General features: G+C 40.3%; 2 protein-coding genes across 3 annotated transcripts in view; both read left to right on the forward strand.

Annotated features, from left to right (window-relative positions):
- evi5l (ecotropic viral integration site 5 like) overlaps positions 1-9,772 on the forward strand; it is a 43,904-nt gene extending 34,132 nt beyond the window's left edge. For both annotated transcript variants that reach the window (XM_030050697.1, XM_030050706.1), the window contains 3 exons: positions 498-593; positions 876-971; positions 5,436-9,772. In XM_030050697.1, the coding sequence (XP_029906557.1) occupies positions 498-593; positions 876-971; positions 5,436-5,753 (510 nt within the window). In that variant the 3' untranslated portion in view covers positions 5,754-9,772. The remainder of the gene's footprint in view (positions 1-497; positions 594-875; positions 972-5,435) is intronic.
- A 1,045-nt stretch (positions 9,773-10,817) lies between these two features.
- LOC115358741 (zinc finger protein Gfi-1b-like) lies at positions 10,818-16,956 on the forward strand. Its single transcript, XM_030050744.1, has 6 exons — positions 10,818-10,983; positions 12,095-12,428; positions 12,805-13,034; positions 13,880-13,981; positions 14,787-14,952; positions 15,997-16,956. Exons 2-6 carry the CDS (start codon positions 12,143-12,145, stop codon positions 16,173-16,175), a joined length of 963 nt encoding a protein of 320 aa, XP_029906604.1. The 5' UTR covers positions 10,818-10,983; positions 12,095-12,142; the 3' UTR covers positions 16,176-16,956.
- The last annotated feature ends 3,008 nt before the right edge of the window (positions 16,957-19,964 follow it).

Consider the following 19,964-nt stretch of genomic DNA (forward strand, 5'->3'; position numbering starts at 1 on the left):
TTCTAATTGACACTGTTGATTTGGGATTGAGAAAGGGAACAGAAAGATGAAGGGGAGAGCGGAAAGTATGAAGTGAATGATGAATGATAGATGAGAGAGCAGGCAGGAGGGATGGACAAATACTCATCACTGACGAGTCTTGCACAACATGAAGCTGTTAAGCAAGAAATTGCATCTTGTCTCCATCCCCCCGTCTCTCTCTTCTCTCTGTTTACAGCAAGAATAACATTCGATTTGAATATCTTAGGCAGATGCAAGAGTCAGGTGCACCATTTATTTTCTGTTAGACAGTAAGTGGGTTGCAGTTGCAGGGACGTCATGTGTATGAGGAGGAGAGCACTACTACTCACTGAATTGCCAAGATGTTGATTTGTAAATAGGTTTCTGTGTGTGTGTGTTTATTGTGTGTTTGGATCTAAATGCAATTGATGTAAATGTAACAAGACGAGACTGATTGATCCTTTGTTTGTTAAAAGCCTCTCTCTTTCTCCATTCAGAGTAAAGAAGAGGTGATGGCGGTGCGGTTGAGGGAAGCTGACAGTATGGCTGCCATGGCCGAACTCAGGCAGAAGATTGCTGAATTAGAGATACAGGTGTGTGTGTGTGTGTGTGTGTGTGTGTGTGTGTGTGTGTGTGTGTGTGTGTGTGTGTGTGTCCTTGAATTTCTATCATTGTGTGGATTAAAATGTGCACTTGTTTGCACATGTATGGGTATGTAGACAGAACTGATGCACTGATTGATCAGACAGTTTTGTAACATAGAGAGGCTAAAACCAGTGAACATAAAGTGCAGCCATTGCATACATCAGTCAAATGGCTGTCTGTGTGTGTGTGTGTGTCTGTGTGTGTGTGTGTGTGTGTGTGTGTGTTCACAGAAGGAGGAAGGGCTGATCCAGGGCCAGCTGAACCACTCGGACTCCAGACAGTACATCAACCAGCTCCGAGACCAGATCGCTGAGCTCAAAAACGAGGTCAGACACTCAACCACACACATACACATACACACACAAACAATATATCAATATCCAATCATGGCAGTACAGTGCAAACATGAGATGTTTGATAGGCTCTGAGTCACAACAGTGGGTTTTTTTGGTGCCACTGTTTCTCAAAATTAAAACCATAAACCCCTTGGCTTCCTGCCACAAATAGGACACTGCTACTTGTACCAGCACCTACCCCCTGACTGAGAGGCTACCAGACTTTTTTTTTTTTTTACTTTAATTATACTAATAAATAAAAAATGTGCTAATAAAAGGGATGTGCATGACGACTATTCTCACTGACGGTTAAACAGAATTTTTCTGCCTGACTACCAGACAAGTCAAAATCTCACTCAGAAAACAGTCAAAACTGAGCATATTTCAATCTGTAAGAACAAACAGGGTCAGAAAAAGAAAGATTGTGTGCATATAAAACCTATTTGAAATGCTTTTTTTTAATATTCCAATAATCAAATCTTACTTTAAATGCAGCAGATGTCATTTTTCTGTGCTTGCCTGAGTGGCTGGGTTATTATGAATCATTATTATCATGCAAGATGCAGCCTCAAGCTCTGTGACTGGTCAGAAGGAAAGCCTTCCCTCACCCATAATCCTAAATTTAAATAAGTGGGCATATTTTGTCTAAAACTCTGGCAGGAATCCTAATAACACGTGCCAACTAGTAAGAGTTGGCATGTGTTATTCATTTTAAAATGGCAGATAAATTGCATAATCATAAAATAATATAAAGTTGTACTATTTAGTGTATGACTCTGTTTGAAAGGTGAGTTCTGTTCAGTTTATGTATCAGACTGGTGTAGGTAAACAAACGGAACATTTTATTGAAATATTACCAAAATCACAATAGGGCAGAGTGCTGTGGAGTCTCTGAAGAGTCACAGGGAGTTTTTAGGTTTTTTTTTTTTGTTTGTTTATTTATTTGTTTTGTTTTGATTTGTGGTTTTTGGCGTTACCCTGCATTAACTTTTGCATCGCCTTGCAATATTGTTAATTCTCTCACAATATGTTTTGCATTCTCACAATAAATTTTGTGTTCTCCTTTAATAATTTTGCATGTTCTTGCAATACTTTTCTATTTCCGTTCCCTCTGAGCCATATGCCGTCTATTTCAGCAACAGTACGGGGCCCCACTATGGATCGGCTCATTGAATTTTACTTTGAGCTGGGCATCAGTCATGCTGATGTAGTGCTACTGCTCGATAGGCACAGTTATGTGATTAGTGAAGGTCAACTTAAACTCACTCTCAGATCAAGAGGCCAGTGCGCTGGGAGCAGCTGAGCAGAAATAGACATATGGCTCAGAGGGAATGGAACAGAGGTAGAAAAGCATTGCGAGGTAACGCAAAGGTATTGTGACAGAATGCAAAATTGATTGCGAGAGAACACAAAATATTGCAAGTGAACACAAAAGTTATGGTGTGGTAACGCAAAAAAATCTTGCCGTGACCCTTTGGGAGCTCCATAGAGTGCAACATCCAAATATTTGATACATTTATTAATTTAGTGTGACCAAAAAAAAAAAGTACAAATTAAATGTTGTGGTGCTACAAGTGCTATAAAAGCTAATCCAAACAGAAGAAAACGTTTGTTTGATACAGACCCCAAAAAAAATCACTTCATCTTTTCATTTACTTTTTTTTTCCAATGAAAATGAAAATAATGATGTAACAAATTGTAAATTCCACTGAAATTGTGAATCACATCATAGTCAGAACAGGTTAAAAATAATCAGAACATGCCTTTTGTTACCATATCATTCAGCCCTAGTGGACATACGGTATGTTAAGACACATTTATATACACTCACACACACACACACACACACACACACACACACACACACGCACGCATACCTATTTCTATGTTCTGCAGCCTTGCTAACCACCATCACAGTATTCACAGTGTGCATGCAGCTTCAGAGCAGACACCACATCCATCCTGACATCTCAGAATCACAGCTGTGGAAAAGTCTTTCTTGTGAAAAGAGACCACTGCTCTCTGCTAGCCTTTTTATTTTTGAAAAAAAAAAAAAAGGGGGGTGAATTTCAAAAAGAGTACAAGCGTCAGTCAGAGGGGTGGGTTTTTTTTTGTTTGTTTGGTTTTTTGTTGGGTTTTTTTTTCTTTAGTTCTCAGTGTTGAGCGCACACACACACCCCTGCAGTCATTCACACGCTCCCTCACACACACAGGTTGCTCATTTAGAGAGTGGCAGTGCGTGACAAGGGAAGTGTTCAAAGTGAGGAGGTGTAATGAGACTAGTCTGCCCTTTACCACTTCTCACTATCTCTCCTCCACTAGCACACATTCTTCTTCATCACAAGGATGGGTTTATAAATGGGACCGAAACTTGCGTGACTGCTGCATGAAAGATCAGCGAGCAGTGAACTGTTTAGAAAAATCACAGTAGGCCAAGTACGCGACCATCCTTGCCGCGCACTAATATTGAAAGTGCTGATGCATAATGAAAGCAACAGAGATGAGAATTATGATTCACTTTTGCTCAGGTATAACAATGTTACACTGCCCAGAAATTATCTTTTTCTTTATTCTTTATTTGAATATCAAAGGGGTTTCAGTGTTTCCACCACTTGGGTATTAATATCAAATGAATTATATTTGTGATTTACTGATAGCACAGAGAGGCCATTATAGAAAATGTCCCAGAAGGCCTGCCTAATGCTTTATTTTGCTGTAGCGTGGAAAACAGTCAGAGACAGTCATAACATTTCCATTGGTTAACCACCGAATCCCCCTCCCCCTCCCCTTTACCCCACAGCCAGCCTCGATGTATGAAGTGGAAGGGGAAAAAAAAAAACCTCTGAGATTTGTCATGAGTCAATGCGGTACATGCAAACATGAAACAGATCGCATGCAGACACAGGCACACGTAAGTGAGAGCAACGAGCATGCATGTGATGTGAACAGCTGACAGCACCGATGGAGGTTGAACACACACGTGTACACACACATGCTCGGGACGTTTCATCTGGTTCGGTTTGCAGACTGTCCTGCCTGTCGGGAGACCTCAGGTGCTCCACTTTTGATGTAAAAGCCCCTACTGGCCTAGTTGTACAGCCTCCTCATGGGAAGCTGTATATAGACCAGTGGGTTTCACAATCTTTTTTCTTTTTTTGTTTTCACACCCGACCACCTTTTTCAAAAGAAAACTCTCAGGACCTGATTTTTTTTTTTTTTTTTTTTTTCGAAGCAATCAACCAAGTTTTTACACCAATAACCTTAGTATATCAAAAGGCTTGTTCTTATTTGCCTCACCTTTAGTCTCCCTCTCAGCCAGTTAATGGCCAAGTCAGAATAGACAAGTTAAAAAAAAAAAATCTCTATTCAAGGTTAGCTTGAGTTGAAGGCCACACAGTCTTTCAGTGATGCTCTGTGTTGATACATCAGTCACTGTCATCTGTCTCACAGATGTCGATGTTTTGCAGAAACTGTGAATTGAAAGTACTTCCCAAATGACCTGTGAGTATGCACCAATAAATCACATGAGCTATCACTTTCAGCAGCTCTCTGAAAAGGCACTTTTTTTACTATGAACCTATGACTTAATTTTAATATGCTTTTGCTCTTTCATAATGGAAAATATTAAAGAGATACCCCGGGGAAATTCTCTTTTCACTTATTCCACCCTTGACAGGGAGGTCAAAGATCTGACTCAGGCAGCACAGGGCTGTCAGATGGTCTCCTTAATCACCACACCTCCATGCCTTTAGTAAAAATACATGTCATCCTGTTTTAATATGAACAAACAACCTATGGGGTAGAGATTAACTCAGGCCCAAATTATCAAGCCCAAGTCAACCTTTGCCATACCTTAAAACTGGCACCTGTGTGTATTATGACAGATAAATTTAAACCCAAAATGGCCTGTTATAGGCTAGAGTATAACTTAACTTAGCTGCAGAGAGCATATAGGATTACAAACCAGAGCAAACTGTGCTTCTTCCTGGCTCTCAAGGAGTTAAGCTCGAACTAAACCAAACCCACTGGGTCCTGTCAGGTTCAGGTATAAAATCAGGCTCTACTTAAGTAATATGGGGTTGGGCGATATGACCCTAAAATTATACCACAATATGTCACGATATTTCTGTCATAACAATATTCTTGACAATATGACAAAAAAGTTTGTTGTGTTGCCACATTTTGGTGTTAAAGCCTTCTTGCACTTCCTACACATTACCATGGTATGTGGTACATTTGATCTTTTGTAACCAAACCACTTCCACACTATCAAAGTCACTCCTTTTTGGAATTAACTCCTCCACTGCAGGGCCAGTAGCAGTGTTAGTCCCGCTTTCAGCCAGGCCTGTGTCTGCTGTGTGTAACAGGATGCCGTTATTACATCAGTAAGTCCAAATATCATCATTATCATGATTACCTAGTCTACTAATGTTTTACCTTTTGCTTTATTTTCAGATCAGGCAGTTGCGAGGGCAGCGGTTGGCTCCCGGCTCCAGGGTCGGCAGTGTAGGTGGAAGCAGTAACTACCAGGACCTCTGCCTTGCCAGTCCTGCCTCGGCCGAGGGCGACTACCTGAGCTCAGACGACGACCTCCTCCCCAGCCCGCTGCCCGCCAACGCCCTTTACCCGGCCCTGCCCGGCCCGTGTCACCCCTCTGCGCGTCTGGACAGCGAGGGCAGCACGGATAGCGAGGCTGAGGAGCGGGTGCGGACACACCCGGACCCGCAGCAGCTGTACAGCAGCATGGTGTGTGCTGAGGCGCTGGAAAACTGAGAACTGGAGAGTGTGTGTGCTCGTGTGTGAGTGAGTGTGTGTTAAGGATTCCTTTGGATTTCTTTGACCTAAAGAGACGCTGGAACTGCACAGGACAGGACTCCTGCTACTACAAACAGGGACTGTATATTCCAGTCCTGTCCTCCTCCCTCTCCTCTCCAGTGTTTTCCTCCAACCTGACGCAGACATAACATCATTGACTGGTCACTTCCTGTTACATTCTGCTCCTCCGTTTTCCACCCGCCACCGTCTGACCCTGTATTCCCCGAGAAAGGGATCAAGTCAAAACTCCTCCCCTCCTCTCCTCTCCATTTATAAGACCACAACAAGTGACAGACACAGTCCATCACCAGGCACATCCATCCATACACAAACAGACCAATAAATGAAAAGGACTGAAACCAGACCAGCATGGCTGTTTGTCTCTCAAGATGGAGTACTGGGTCTGACACTGTGACTATAAGGTTCCTGCAGACTCGGTGAAGGAGATGAAGGATGAGGAATGGGTAGAGGGATGGATGAAGAATTATTTGCTTTGAAACCCCCACCACCCACCCCTCCTAAAACTGTTCAGTAAAAGACATTATCAGCATTATCAGTCACGATATGCCCCGTCTACCCTTATATATCTCTTCTACTAGAGCAAAGAATCTGATTGGTTCAGAGGTGACATCTCTTTTTCTCTTCCTTTCCCTTTCTCCACCTCTCCTTCTCCTTTCGTTCATCTAGGAAGGCTCACTAGCCATCTGCACTGCCTTCAGAATAAAAAAAAAGAAATCCTCCATCACCCATCCATTCACCTCTCAGTAGAAAGAAAGGAGTGAGAGAAGGAGAGGTGCGGTGTATGAACTTGTACTCATCAATATCATAGGGATGTCACAAGATGGCATTCATAAATGAATAATTAACACTTTACCATACTTAATATGTGTGTTGTCTGTGTCCATGCCTTGGAAATGACAAAAAGGCAAGCAAGTTATTACGATGGCTCATGTCAAAAAAAATCCACCATAACCCATAAAAAAAGGAAAGAAGAAACTCAATGTTGCCAAATCTTTGTTTTTTTGTTTTATTATTTATATGTTGTAATTTATTTTGATAGTTCTTTTTTTATTTTTTATATATCTGTATGAAAATAGAAGTTATAGACATACCAACAGAGGCCAAACTTTCTACATTGGTTGAGTTCCCACCGTCCTATGTGCCAACTAGAGCCCTGAGGCTGTTGTTACAGGGTTACTGTGATGATGCGTGTCTGACAGACGGAAAATGTGCTGCTATGATTTTGATTTTTACTTCTTCCGTTTTGCTTTTTCCGTTGTTTTTATGTTCTCGGTGTGATGCAGACGTGCATCCTCTCTGCAGCCCTGCCATAGATTTGTTTGACAAGTGCTGTGCAAACTGATCAAGTCTGAAATCTGAGCAAATGAACTCGATGACCTTAGCTTGAGTGTGATGCCTCCTCCCTTGAGCTTGTCAACTTTTATTTTTATCTCGCTCGAGTTGGTATCCGTGAGCCATGTTGACAAAGGCGGTCAGAATAAAAGTGCTGAACTGAAATCGCCAATTAGGCCACTCACAAGTGATCATATCGTTGCGGTGAAACTGATCGGAGTAACACTGCAGCATGTTTTGTAATATGGGCCAATGAAAGTGAAAGGAGACTGTATCAATCTCTTGAGGATGCCAACCTAAGGCTGTGGTTATGACTGGTGTGTGTGGAGGAAAATATTTTACATATCAAACATCAATACAGAAAGAAGGAGTTAAGTGTATGGAAAAGTATACAGAGGCATAAAGCGTGGCAGGGAATGAAGACATAAATATATAGATGCATATATAGCTATATCACTGTCAGTGGAGGATTACTGAAACTGTACAGCGGATGAGTCTGAGTGTGTGTAGATTATCAAACAGGGTGTCATATTTACAAAACCGTTATCTCTGCTGTTTGCACTACAGAGAAAATCTCTCTGAGATCTTCTGTTGACATTAAAGGAACACTTCACCTAAAATACAAAAAAAGATATTTCTCTTTTTAGCCTCAGTGCTGTGTATTCAGGAAATAGCTCCTAAAGAAACTCTTTACCACTGAAGTGGCTGTAGATTGTAATAGGTATCTTTGTCGCCGTTTTTTGAAAGAGCTGTTGCTGCTGAGTTTTTCACATGTATATTTTTGATGGTTTGGGCTCCTTAAAATAATGCACATCCACCCTCATAGTAGTACTGGGGTGCCGAAAGACAGGGAAGGCTGTCACAGAATGGAAATCTGGGCAAATCACGCAGAAATTATCCCGATGTAAAGGGTGGTGCACAGAGGCGAAGTGGGGAAATACAGTCCTTTGTTGTATTTTGGGTGAACTGTACCTTTAAGCAGTAAGGGAGAGTGTGGATAAATGAAGTGGCTCCATTTTGAGATGTTTCTTGGGATTTGACCGTTCAGATGAGTGTGTCAGAGAGACCTTGACAGTATGTAGTCAGTGTACTGACGGTGTGCTCATCCAACATGACTTAGTATTGTGCTTCATTTTCCTTTTAGGCCGATGTTGGAGGAGCTGTCAGAGGGCCTGTTCACAGCCTCGCAGTGCTAACATCTTCTTTAATGTGGGGCCCGGCTTCTGTTGCACCACACAAATGAAAGATTGGTGAGGGAGTGATTTATTGCCAACTGCCAAGAAATAAGGAAACTAGATTCTTCCAGTAAAGGCCACCAACAAACCAAAGAGGATGTTGGTTTTGCCCACTGTAGTATTACAAATAACTTCTTCTCAGCGGTCACCCACTTTTTAGTGCAACAACTGAAATCTTTAGGCGGGAGTCAGTACTAGTTTGTCGTCATGATCAAAAGAGTTCTGCAAGAAATGGTTAAATCAATGTTGGTTCAGCGTTGAGTGGATAAAGAAGGTGAATCTAAAGTCAGATTTGCTTTTATTGACTTGACTGACAGGTAATCTGGATTAGACACTGAGATTTAAGCCCATGCCTGACCAAAACTAATACAATCTGATGGTTTTGCATGATGTCTGGTGTATCTCTTCAAAGAATAGCTCGTCAAAAATATTGCTGATTAATGGTAAATAAAATCGAGTGTTAGTCTTGCTTCTCTCTGCAAAAAGATATTAATCTCTGAAACAGTGGAAGGCTTTCATTCGTGTCAGGCTGGGTTTCAATTTCCATCTCCAAGACAAGCTCTAATCTGGATGTAGATCAGCGCTCTGTCACTCAACTCGTGACCCAACACGACTGTACACTGCTGTTCAGTGATGGTGCTCAGTACTAGCCACTGTCTAAATACCAACTGTATCAACTGTGACTAAACATTTTGATATGCTTGTAAATTACTTTTGAATATGGTACTAGTTCTCATCTTTATTGTTGTTTTTATGATTACCATCTACACTCAGTTTCCACCCGCAAATAGGACTAGATGAGATGATAATGATACTTATAATGTGCCATAAAGAGTAGGTAGATTTACACACTATGCTACATGACGACATGTAAGTCTAAATGGGGGTTTCCATCCACAAGTCAGCCTTTTTACACCCCTTCATTAAACAGCTGAGTAATTTAAAGTGAGGTATATCATTTTTACCCTTGCGTGGATTTAAAGCCCATCATACTACGTTGCTCCAGTTTTGTCATCTTGAAACTTGAACACCCACTGCAGATAGTCTGCCGTTTTCTCCCCGACGTAAAGTGGGAAATGAGACGATACAGTGCAAAATAACGAGAGTCCCCCCCCTGCAGACAGTGTCCATCCTGATTAGTCCGCTGTAGGATTTCTCTGATATACAATACTGTATGTGACGGCCGTTTTGATATCCACAACATCATTGCCCCAGAACCTTGTCCACTCTCTCTTGCAATTCTACTGATGTTGTTGTCAAGTATATACAATGACAGTAAAGATTATATAAATTACAATATGATGGAGAAAAAAAAAAAAACATTTCAGTGTTCTGTATCCAATGAATGATACAAAATAAACTTTGACACTGCACCTTCGCAGAGGCCCACTGGTTGTGATGTTTTTTGTTGTTGTTGTTTGTTTTGTTTTTTTTGTGCAACCACATGAGGTAAAAGAGGACCTGGAGGCCAGGGTCCACGTGGGTCCAGAGTCTAAAAAACACAGTTCCTGTAGTCCTTCAAATCCCTTGAGAGTTTGCAAATTTGACAAAAAATAATAACAATAATAATAAAAACGGGGCCTCAGATTTTTGGAAAATGAATTGATGGACTTGAAGCGTTATAACGGTAACGGTAATATGTCTCAGGCCTCGTGTTTTGTTTGTATTTATACAGCCACAGGTCAAAAAATAAATAAATTAAACAAACCATTTCATCATGATTTATTGACTTGTCAAAATCACACATGTAAACTGAGCCCTTGATGATGTGTACTTTTGACCACAGCCATGTCTTACCTAAAAAAAAAAAAAAAGAAGCCAATTTTGCATCCTTGAAAGTCATTGAAAAGTCATTGAATTTGATATCCAAGTGAATCTAGGAAGTAATATCATCTGCAGATATTTCCTTTCTGTACCATCAGACATTTGCACAGACACTCTTTCTTTTGCTGTGTCTCTTTGTCAGCAACATGATATTCTCAGTAAATCGTCCCCAGTTCTTCAGAGTTAGAATTCACTGTTTTGTAACAGAAGTGTGTCAACATATCATGTCAACACTTTGTGAGGAATTTTCAGCACAACTGACCACGCTCTTCCTCTCACTTGAGCTCTCTGAGCTTTTTTTCACTAGAGTACGTTGTTGCTGTGATTTGTTTGTGCACAACTACAAGTATATTCACAATTCGAACCAAAACTTCCGAGTTTACAATTACAAATGAGATTAGATGTGTTTCTTTGACATTCTGGGAAGGTTTTGTGCTGCGACACTGCGGGCTGGTGTTCAGCAGTATTTGGCTTTGTGAGGAAGCAGTGTGGTCGATATGTGCTGAGAGGTGTCAGAGCTAAAATACTTCCTCTTTCTGATTCTCATCACCCCGGACGACTTTGTACACGAGCAGTTCAAAGCTCACCTCCGAGAGGGCTGCTGTACATGTGATCGATGTAGGAGCTAAACCACTTTTTCATGCACAGAACTTTCTCCATCACATCTTTTCAGTGAGAGGATGTCCATCTGAAATAAAACCCTCATGTGCTTGGTTAAATTCTTAATTTGGAGTTTTCGTATGTTTGGATTTACTTGTTGAGGAATGTGAAATCTGGTGAGTTCATGCGTATTCGTTTCTTGAATATATCCTCATCTGGCTGTATCACCAAAAACTCAGTTTTGTTATTTTTATCTTTTCTCAGTAGAATTAAACAACACATATTTTTTACCAATATAAATTTTAGGTAATAAAAATTTGTAAAATTAAGTAGGAGTAATTAGTCTAAAACATGTTTTGAATTATCTTTCAATTAATCTCTTGAATTTCAGAAACCTCTGAGCTCATTTAATGAAGTTCAGTTACCTAAATTGTATGAATTGTATTCTTAAAGTAATCAATTATGTAATTTTTCCAAAGCTGCAACATTCAAATTTAAAAGTTGCAGTTTGCCTCTCTTAAATTGCATTTGTTTATTATTAACTAAATATCTCCATAAAACATAGTTCAAGTGAAACTCTATGATCTCTTATCATGAATATAAGAGTTCAGCCATAAACAGGAGAATTTTGTGGAAACTAAAACAAAATGAATGGTGCTTTTTTCACACTTGCTTTATTCTCCTCTAAACATCTTTGCATCAAATCACTGCTGTTGCCTACTCTTTATCAACTCCCCAAAACTGTAATTCTTATTTATTTTACATAGCTCTACATTTAATTTCAGTAACTTCTGGAGAAGATCTCTTTCATTAATTAACTTTAGCAGTGAGTTTGTGGTGTTATCCTAGATTTCTGCAATTTTAAGTACAATCCAATACTGTTAAATTTGCGGTTTTGCTGCCCTCTTTTGGGTGACACTTAGAATTTGTGTAACCGTTCTGGAAGTTCTCCCTCAATTCCATAATTATATGCAATTGCACAGTTTAAAAAAACAACACGGTAGACACAGTAGAGTTAAATAAAAACTATTAATGTGACAGAGAAAGGGATAAACAACAGTTGTTTTCTATTTCCGCTACTTTGTGTAAGATGAATATAACAGCACAACTTGTACCAGTTTGTTTCGAGTTTTAACTGAGAAACGAAAAAGGAAGGACAAGTCTGGTTTGTAGAAGACGTTCATCCAGTGATTTTGTCTCACATGGCAGATTCTCAGCTATGAACTAATGTAACTAAACATTTAAACGGCATCATGAACTCTGACAGACGTTAAACTTTTCCCTTAGGTGGCTGTGGTTTGACTGAGTGCACCGACTCTCCACCTCTTCTGAATAATGCCTCGTTCGTTCTTGGTAAAGCGAGGAGGGCTGCACCACCTTCGCCCCACAGCAAGCAGCCCATGCCCAGGAACCACCCCAGTAACATTCAGACAACTGGAAAAAGAAGGGGTCCTGAAAGAGCAGGGGTCCTGGGATACACCCCTGGAGTATTCCTCCACAAACAGACAGGATATTTATAACCCCGTGGCGACTAATGCACCATCGTCACAGCAATGTCCCCCTCCTGCCCTTCACTCTCATGCAAACAGTCTCCTTCCGCCGTGCAGTCCCAGATCTCATGGTAGGTGATGGGAACATTTCTTTTGCTTGGTTGTTTGGTTAGTTGAGTAAGCTGTGTACAATAATTTAAATTATTTTGCAGACATGTTGTGAGGCATGAGGGGCTTAGGGGCCTAAATCATGTACACGTGTCCCCCCAGTTTCCCCCAAAAGTAAGCATAGAGGCCAGGAAAAAACCTTTTGTTGCCTGTGATCCACCTTCTCTCTCTAATCCCTCCTGGCACTAAATAACTATAACTACAAATACTTTAAAAAAAAAAAAAAACATTGTAACACATACTAAAACATTTTAAGGCATATAAGTTGCCCATGTTTCAGATGGTTCAGCTGGTCAGCTTACTTTCTTTCCTTTTCTACGATATTTTTTTCCTTTTTAGGCTGCAGAGCTGCTGACCTTTGCAGCCCTACCAATTTAAATGCATCTTGCCCGACTGAGAAAGCCGGATCTCCCCCTGTTTCGTCAGCGCCGTGGTTCAGGCCCACTGCAAGCTCACTGTCAGCGGGGATGGGAGAGTTGATTGAGCACCCACGGGTCCTGAGAGAGGCCAAAGGCAGTGGCAGCGCTAAGATCGGTGCTCCTGGGGAAGAGTGTCCCATCTGTGGCAAAGTATGGTATCATTTCATGAGAACGACACTATGTCTAAATTTAAATAGACTGGCAAACCACTTTATCACTCACTAAAGATAGTGTTGGGATACAGATGCAGCTGTACTTCATAAAGCTGCTACTCTTTGATCTGGCACAAAGAAAGGACAATACATCACTCCAGTCCTGGCTCATTTGCATATACCGAATTGATTTTAAAATTGTTTTATTGGTTTTTAAGGCCCAACATGGATTAGCTCCACAATACATCACTGATCTGTCAGTTCCACATTGAGCCCCCAAGGTCACTGAGGTCATCCTCACTACAACTCCTCTCAATCCTTCAATTTCATCTCAAACCAAAGGTGACCGGGCTTTTTCTGTCACTGCTCTCAGGCTCTGGAATAGCATCCCGTCCCAGATTAAGTCCTGTCCCACCACTGACACTTTTAAACCAAACTGAAAGACCCACTTTTGTTTTTAGTTCAGTTTGATTGCCCAGTGTCACGTCCATTCTTAATTTATCTCTTACATCCTCTCACTGAGTGTTAACCTGTTGATGCTTTTGTTCAGTTTTTCTGGTTTTATTAATTTCCTCTTCATTTCGTAATTTCTTATTTTAATATTTGATTTTGATTTTACCTTTTTTCTCTTTAATATGTTTTCTATTTTAGTCTTGGCTTTAATGTATTACTCTTTTAATCATGCACATTTTTACTGTAAATCCTTCTGCCACAATTGTAAAGCAATTTGGGTCAGCTCCTGTTGTTTTTAAATGTGCTCTACAAATAAGAGATTTTGAAAGACCTCTTAATATAAAAGAAAGGTTATTTAAGACACCAATGTGATCTCCATCATCTTTGCAGATGTTTCCGTCTCTGTCAAGTCTAAAGTGTCACATTCGTAAGAGTCATGGAGGCACCAAGACCAGGAGGACGGACGCTGAACAGCCAACATGCAAGGGCAAGGTCAGCATCCCACATTTTTATCTGAAACCATGAAATAAAATATTTTTGATAATAACATCAAATGATAAATGATGCACATAAAATCTGAGGGGTGAAGACATTCCTTTTAACTCTCCAATTATGTTTGGGGTCAATTTGACCCCAGCCAAGGATTAACATCATTTTTTTTTTTTTTTTTTGCTTCATATTTAATGAGTTTTCCTAATGTAATGGGTACTACCGAGTAAACATGAAATTCACATGATGATATGTTTTCAATGTCCTCTATACACTTTGTAATGCATCGGTTATAAATAACAAAAATCTGTACTTAGAAATAATATAAAGCCATTAAAACTCCATAAATTAATGTTTCTTTCCAAATTTAGGTCAATCAGTGAGATTTTATGGTGATTTGCATATTTTTCCATAGTCACGTAATAGGAATACTGGATGCATAAGTGGGGATGGGGGGAGTTAAGTTTTAATTAAAGGGCTATTTAGGAAATCAACAAAGAAACATAAAGTACTTGACACATAAACTTTGGTAACAATTTTAGTTATAATAATTTTGTGGAGGTTTAAACTGCTTAAACATAAAACATAAAAGATGTTTGTAAATTTGACCATGACAGGAGGGTTAATGACGTAAAATATGAGGAAGTATACTGCCCAACTGTGCTGAATGTATTTTCCTAAAAAGTAAATGTCCCAAAGTCTCAGACAAGCTACCTCACAGAAGGCAACACGGATACAGGTGTATTGATAAATGATCCAGACAGATGTGAAACCCTCACAATGACAAAACACGGCGTCTGTGTTTCAGGAGAGGACATTTGGCTGCAAGGTGTGTGGCAAAGTGTTCAAGCGCTCCTCCACCCTCTCTACTCATCTGCTCATACACTCCGACATCAGGCCTTACTCCTGCGAGTACTGTGGCAAGAGGTTCCACCAGAAGTCTGACATGAAGAAACACACCTTCATACACACCGGTGAGCCTCCAAATGCTTTTTGGTGGAAGGCGTTGTTGAGCATTTTCGGAATCTGAGCTAATGACTCAACCTGATGTCTGACACTTATTCATATTTTCTGGTTTGATAAAGGTTGGATGAAAACCTCGTATCTCTAAAATGTCAAAGGACAGGCTTGTTTTCGGTTTGACCACCATGCATCTTTGAGTTCACCCAGTGCGTTTTGAAGATTGCGTAAGACCAAGAGTTGTAGATTTTTCTCAACCCATGGAGGAGCACAGAATCTGCCGACTGGAGTTCAGCATGAATCACTTGACCTCCAGTTTCAAGGTTTCACCTGAAAGCACCATCATGTAACTCATCGTTCATCATAGATCGAGGCAGATGATAGGTCTTACCAGTCTGATAAGTCAGATCCTCTATTCTGATATTTTCAAACCTCAAAAGACAGCTGCACCGCTTTTCTAGGTGATAATCCGGTTGAGTATTACAAGAATTCGAGTTTCGTATCTGAATCCTTACATGCTGTATATGTAGCTGTAGTTACTGGAATAGAGACTTATGAACAAGTCAGACTTGCTTAGGGGACTTGGAGTGTGGCATGTTGCTGTATGCTTACACAGGAAGTGAGTGAAGTTAGGCAAACAGCTAACGTTTTTGTGTGGTTACTTTGTAATGGATTTCACTGAAATATTGTTTTCAGAAGGTATGAGTATGATGAGGGTATGGTTAATAAAGTAATCTATCTATCTATCAGAGGGTATGAGTTTACAGGCCATAGAATAAAAAACAGCACCAAATGTGGAGCATTAAAAAGTTTTATTTACATTCTTCTGGTTATTCTACTTACCAAAATTTCTTAGCATACTTTATGTTAAAGCATTAATATGTTCACTGGACTGAGCTTTATGTCAGACACACAGAGAGGGTTTTGGTGTCTACGTTGCCCTCACGTTTGGGTAAAATGACTTCTCTGGATTAGACGAATGTGCCTGCTGAATTTGTCACATGAAAGAAAGGTAAATGTAGAGTCTGAGCTTCCTCTTGTCTGTGTTTCTGGGTCAGGTGAGAAGCCTCATGTGTGCCAAGTCTGCGGCAAGGCCTTCAGCCAGAGCTCCAACCTCATCACCCACAGTCGTAAACACAAGGAGGACCGGCCCTACAGCTGCCCTCGCTGCCTCTACGGCTTCCAGCGCAAAGTGGACCTGAGGCAGCACCAGGAGCAACACTGTGCTCACCGCTGACTCTGCCACAACGAGCCAAAGTCAGCCTCTGGCTTTGTTCAGGATCAGAGAGTGGAAACACATTCAGGAGATAAAACTGCTTGTTACTTTCTTACCATGGAAATCAGCTGAAATAAACTCTTCATCCCAGAGCAATCCTCACCAAGGCATGTGCTTGTGTATATTTATATTTAAGACTTTGCGGACAGCATTTACAAAAATCCTAACCCTTGGACCAAAAGCAGCCAGCCAAAAACACCCAGGAGTCAAATAATATTAAATTATGGCATGTTTTGGCAAGGAGACCCTATCTGGGGTAATTTCACCCTTAAACAATGTGTCTACCTTGGGCCTGATTTTGGCATGGCCAAAATCTGATGGGGTTCCTAAACGAAATACTCAGTAACAGCAGACTAGAGTCCTATATCTTTGTTTACAAGTACTTGTGTATGTTTTCCAGAAACTGCTTGTCTCACTCTCACATAACTTGTCCGTACATATGTAGGCAGAGCTGTGATCATGTGGCGCCAGAGCTGTGAAGTTAAACTGCAAGTGAACTTTCATTTTCCCTCTCAGACTCAGAGAAAGAGAGAATAACATAAACCAGACAGTGCGTAAATGCTAACTTGTGTCATCTCTTTCAGTTTGAGTTTTAGACTCCCGCAGCTTCTGCTCTGCGGATCCACATCAGTGCAGTTAAATACAGAGAAATATGGTGAAAATAATGCCTTTTAAGCAAATGAACAGAGTGAAAGTCTGCACAGAGCCTAATAAATCAGGAAATCTTTTTTGTGTCTTTTTTATTTTTGTTGTATTTAACTGAGCTTGGTTTTTAAGGTATTGACATTAAAACATTTCCTTCATGACTTTTGGGAGATACAGAGGTTGTGGGCAGCTTCAGTTTTCCACTTTTGGTTTTGTACATCTCAGCTCTAGCAGCAACATCACTGGAATAGTCTCGACCTGTGGTGACGGTGTCCGCTTCGTCACAGGAGTGGACATTTCCACAGGCTGCTATACCTCCTGCACACACAAACGTGGTATCAAAACAGTCCTGACACCCTGTGCCTTAGGATGCAACAAAATAAAAAATAAAAGGAATCTGTACTCAAGTCCAAATTTCCATCTGGATCGTGCAGTGAAATAAGTCAAGATGTCTGTAGCTGAGCTAAGGCGTCCTTTCCTGTCCCAAACACCCACTGGACTGTGGCTACCTCCATGTGGATTGACATCAACCTGGAAAGATGTTGTTTTATAGAAATGACAAGGACACTGGTATTGGTGGTATTTTTCTTTTTAATTTTATGTATTAATTTATTGGTATGTTGCTAATTTACTCATCCCCTTTGTCCCCATGTTTTTGAAAGACAGTGAGTGGATTTTCTCTTTCATAAATAAATGGACTGCATAATTTTCACAGCATAGCTCATTTGGGGCTGGTCTTTTAAATGTAGCAAGTGTTCCAGTGTTTCAGCTACACAGAGCCTGCCGATCTCATGTCTGGCTATCAGAGGCACTTCCTTAGTGGATGTCGGGCTCTGTCACCTGTAGATGGCGCTGCTGTATATGTTATGATGTTGTTACAGCAGTTCTTGACATAAAACCACTTGCCATTAGAGGTTGAGTTGGTGTCGACTTACAGAGCGCTATTACTGTCTGATCTATATTTCTGTAATGAATAAAATAGATAGGTATGTTAAATGCACACAGCAATAAATCCAATTTGTACAGTAATCTTAAGTTCTGTTGTGTTTCCTCTTAGAACTTAATGTTTTATGGTGAGCTTCACCTAATATATTTTTAAATAAAGCTGTCCCGGTGCAGGTTTTTGATGGCTGATACTGATATTTTATTGCAGTATTCTATAGTTTTAAATTTGCACATTATTACAGCATAGAGTTTTCATCTCTGCCAGAATTTGATTTTTTTTTTTTTTTTTTTTTTTTTTTTTGAAAGCTGGAAAAGATTGTAAACCAACATTTAGGACATGGGACGTCCTTGCTGCTCTGTGTGGCTCGGTTGCGACCTCCTGCTGCTTCTGTTGTCTCATTGTCTGCTGGTGTGTTTTCTTTTGCATTAAGACTGTATTTGTAATTTGCTCACTGGGTCGGCACCTGTTGCACACCTGTCTGGCCATGAAAGGAGTCTCCTCTCTCTATGGTCCTTCTCATGTTTTTTTCCCATTTGGTGGAGCTTTTTTCTTGATCGCTATGAGGATTAAGTCAGAAGGTGTTTATTGTAAACTTGTGGGCGTGTAAAGCCCTGTGAGACTCTAAAGAGTGATAATGAGCTCTACATAAACCTGAACTTGAACTTGAACTTATTACTGGCCTATAAAGCACTAAATGCTCTCAGGCCTAAACACATCTCTGACGTACTTTATGACTGACTTACATTACGAAACATCCAGACCCCTCAGGTCATCCGGAACTCGTTTGCTCAGTGTTCCCAGGATCAAAACCGAGCAAGATGAAGCAGCGTTTACTTTCTGTGCTCCTCACCTGTGGAACAAGCTTCCCGAATACCTGAAGTCCTCTAAAACTGTCAGCTCATTTAAATCAGGCCAAAAAAAAAAAAAGGTTGTTTACTGCAACTTTCACATAGATTAGAATTGCTGCTTATGTTTTTCTATGCCTCTGTAAAGCATTTTGAATTGTCTTGTGTCTAAATGGTGCTATATAAATCAACTTACCTTGCCTTGCCCAGCCTAGAGATCTATTAACGATGTGTGTGATAATCACTCCTTACTTTCAGTCTGGAATTACTAATTACATTTGCTCTAAATGCAAACCAACTGCACAGATCTTTGCTCTCCACTAGAGATTCATGTGGTTTTATAAATACACAAACCTTGCGAGACAGAATGTTGATATAATATTTGACTTAATATATGCTAAATATCTCTGACATAATTTACCCAAATATAAAAACATCAGTTTTAATTTGTCAACATTACAACTGGAATGTGTTTGATGCCCATGTCCTCGCTCCTGTGTAGTTTTCTTATTGATTTTCAAGTGGTACTGTTGGCTTTCATATTTACATAGCCTACTTTGACTAATGCAATTGGCAGACCTGCTCTCGTTCTTCTTGCTTTTGCACATTTGACCGTGTTTGCACTGAAGTGCTCTGCCAGTCACTACCATCCTACGTGCACTTTTCTTCGTCATGCCTGCTTGCTTTACGTGAATTTATAAACATGTTTGTCAGGCATGTCTTTGCTGGTATTGATTTTCGCATGGTGCTGTATGCTTTTAAATTGTGCTCATGGTATCTTCTTGCACTCTCAATTGTCCTCCAGTATAACACTACACACCTCAATTCTGTAGCAGTTCAGTTTTCCCTCCCAAACTGCACTGATTTTACACAAAAATCTGAACTTTCACCTTCACTCTGTCTGGAATGTCCTAAATTCTTACAGCAAGAAGAAATCACCACCTGTATAAATCACTGTATAGTAAAATAGAGCCCAGAGTAGGCAAACACAGATATTGACATTTGACTATGTAAGCATGTTCTTCTCACATTAAAAGCCCTGACTAACCTTGCTTATATTACCTCCTGGAAACTTCCGCCCCCACAGCCTGTCTGTAATCCTCCACCATCTCACCTCCATGGGTGCCAGGGCGTTTACTCAAAATGCACCCAAAAATCCCTCCCTCAGATCTTCCTTCAGCTGGACATTATGGCATAATTTAAATCCCACCTCAAGACCCACTGGTTTAGACTGGCATATTCACTTTAACCATTTCTCCCCAACTGTTGATTTTTGCCCTTAATCTTGATTTATTTTATTAATTTATTGGTGGC

Source organism: Myripristis murdjan, chromosome 1 (genome assembly GCF_902150065.1).
Source record: "Myripristis murdjan chromosome 1, fMyrMur1.1, whole genome shotgun sequence".
Taxonomy (NCBI): domain Eukaryota; kingdom Metazoa; phylum Chordata; class Actinopteri; order Holocentriformes; family Holocentridae; genus Myripristis; species Myripristis murdjan.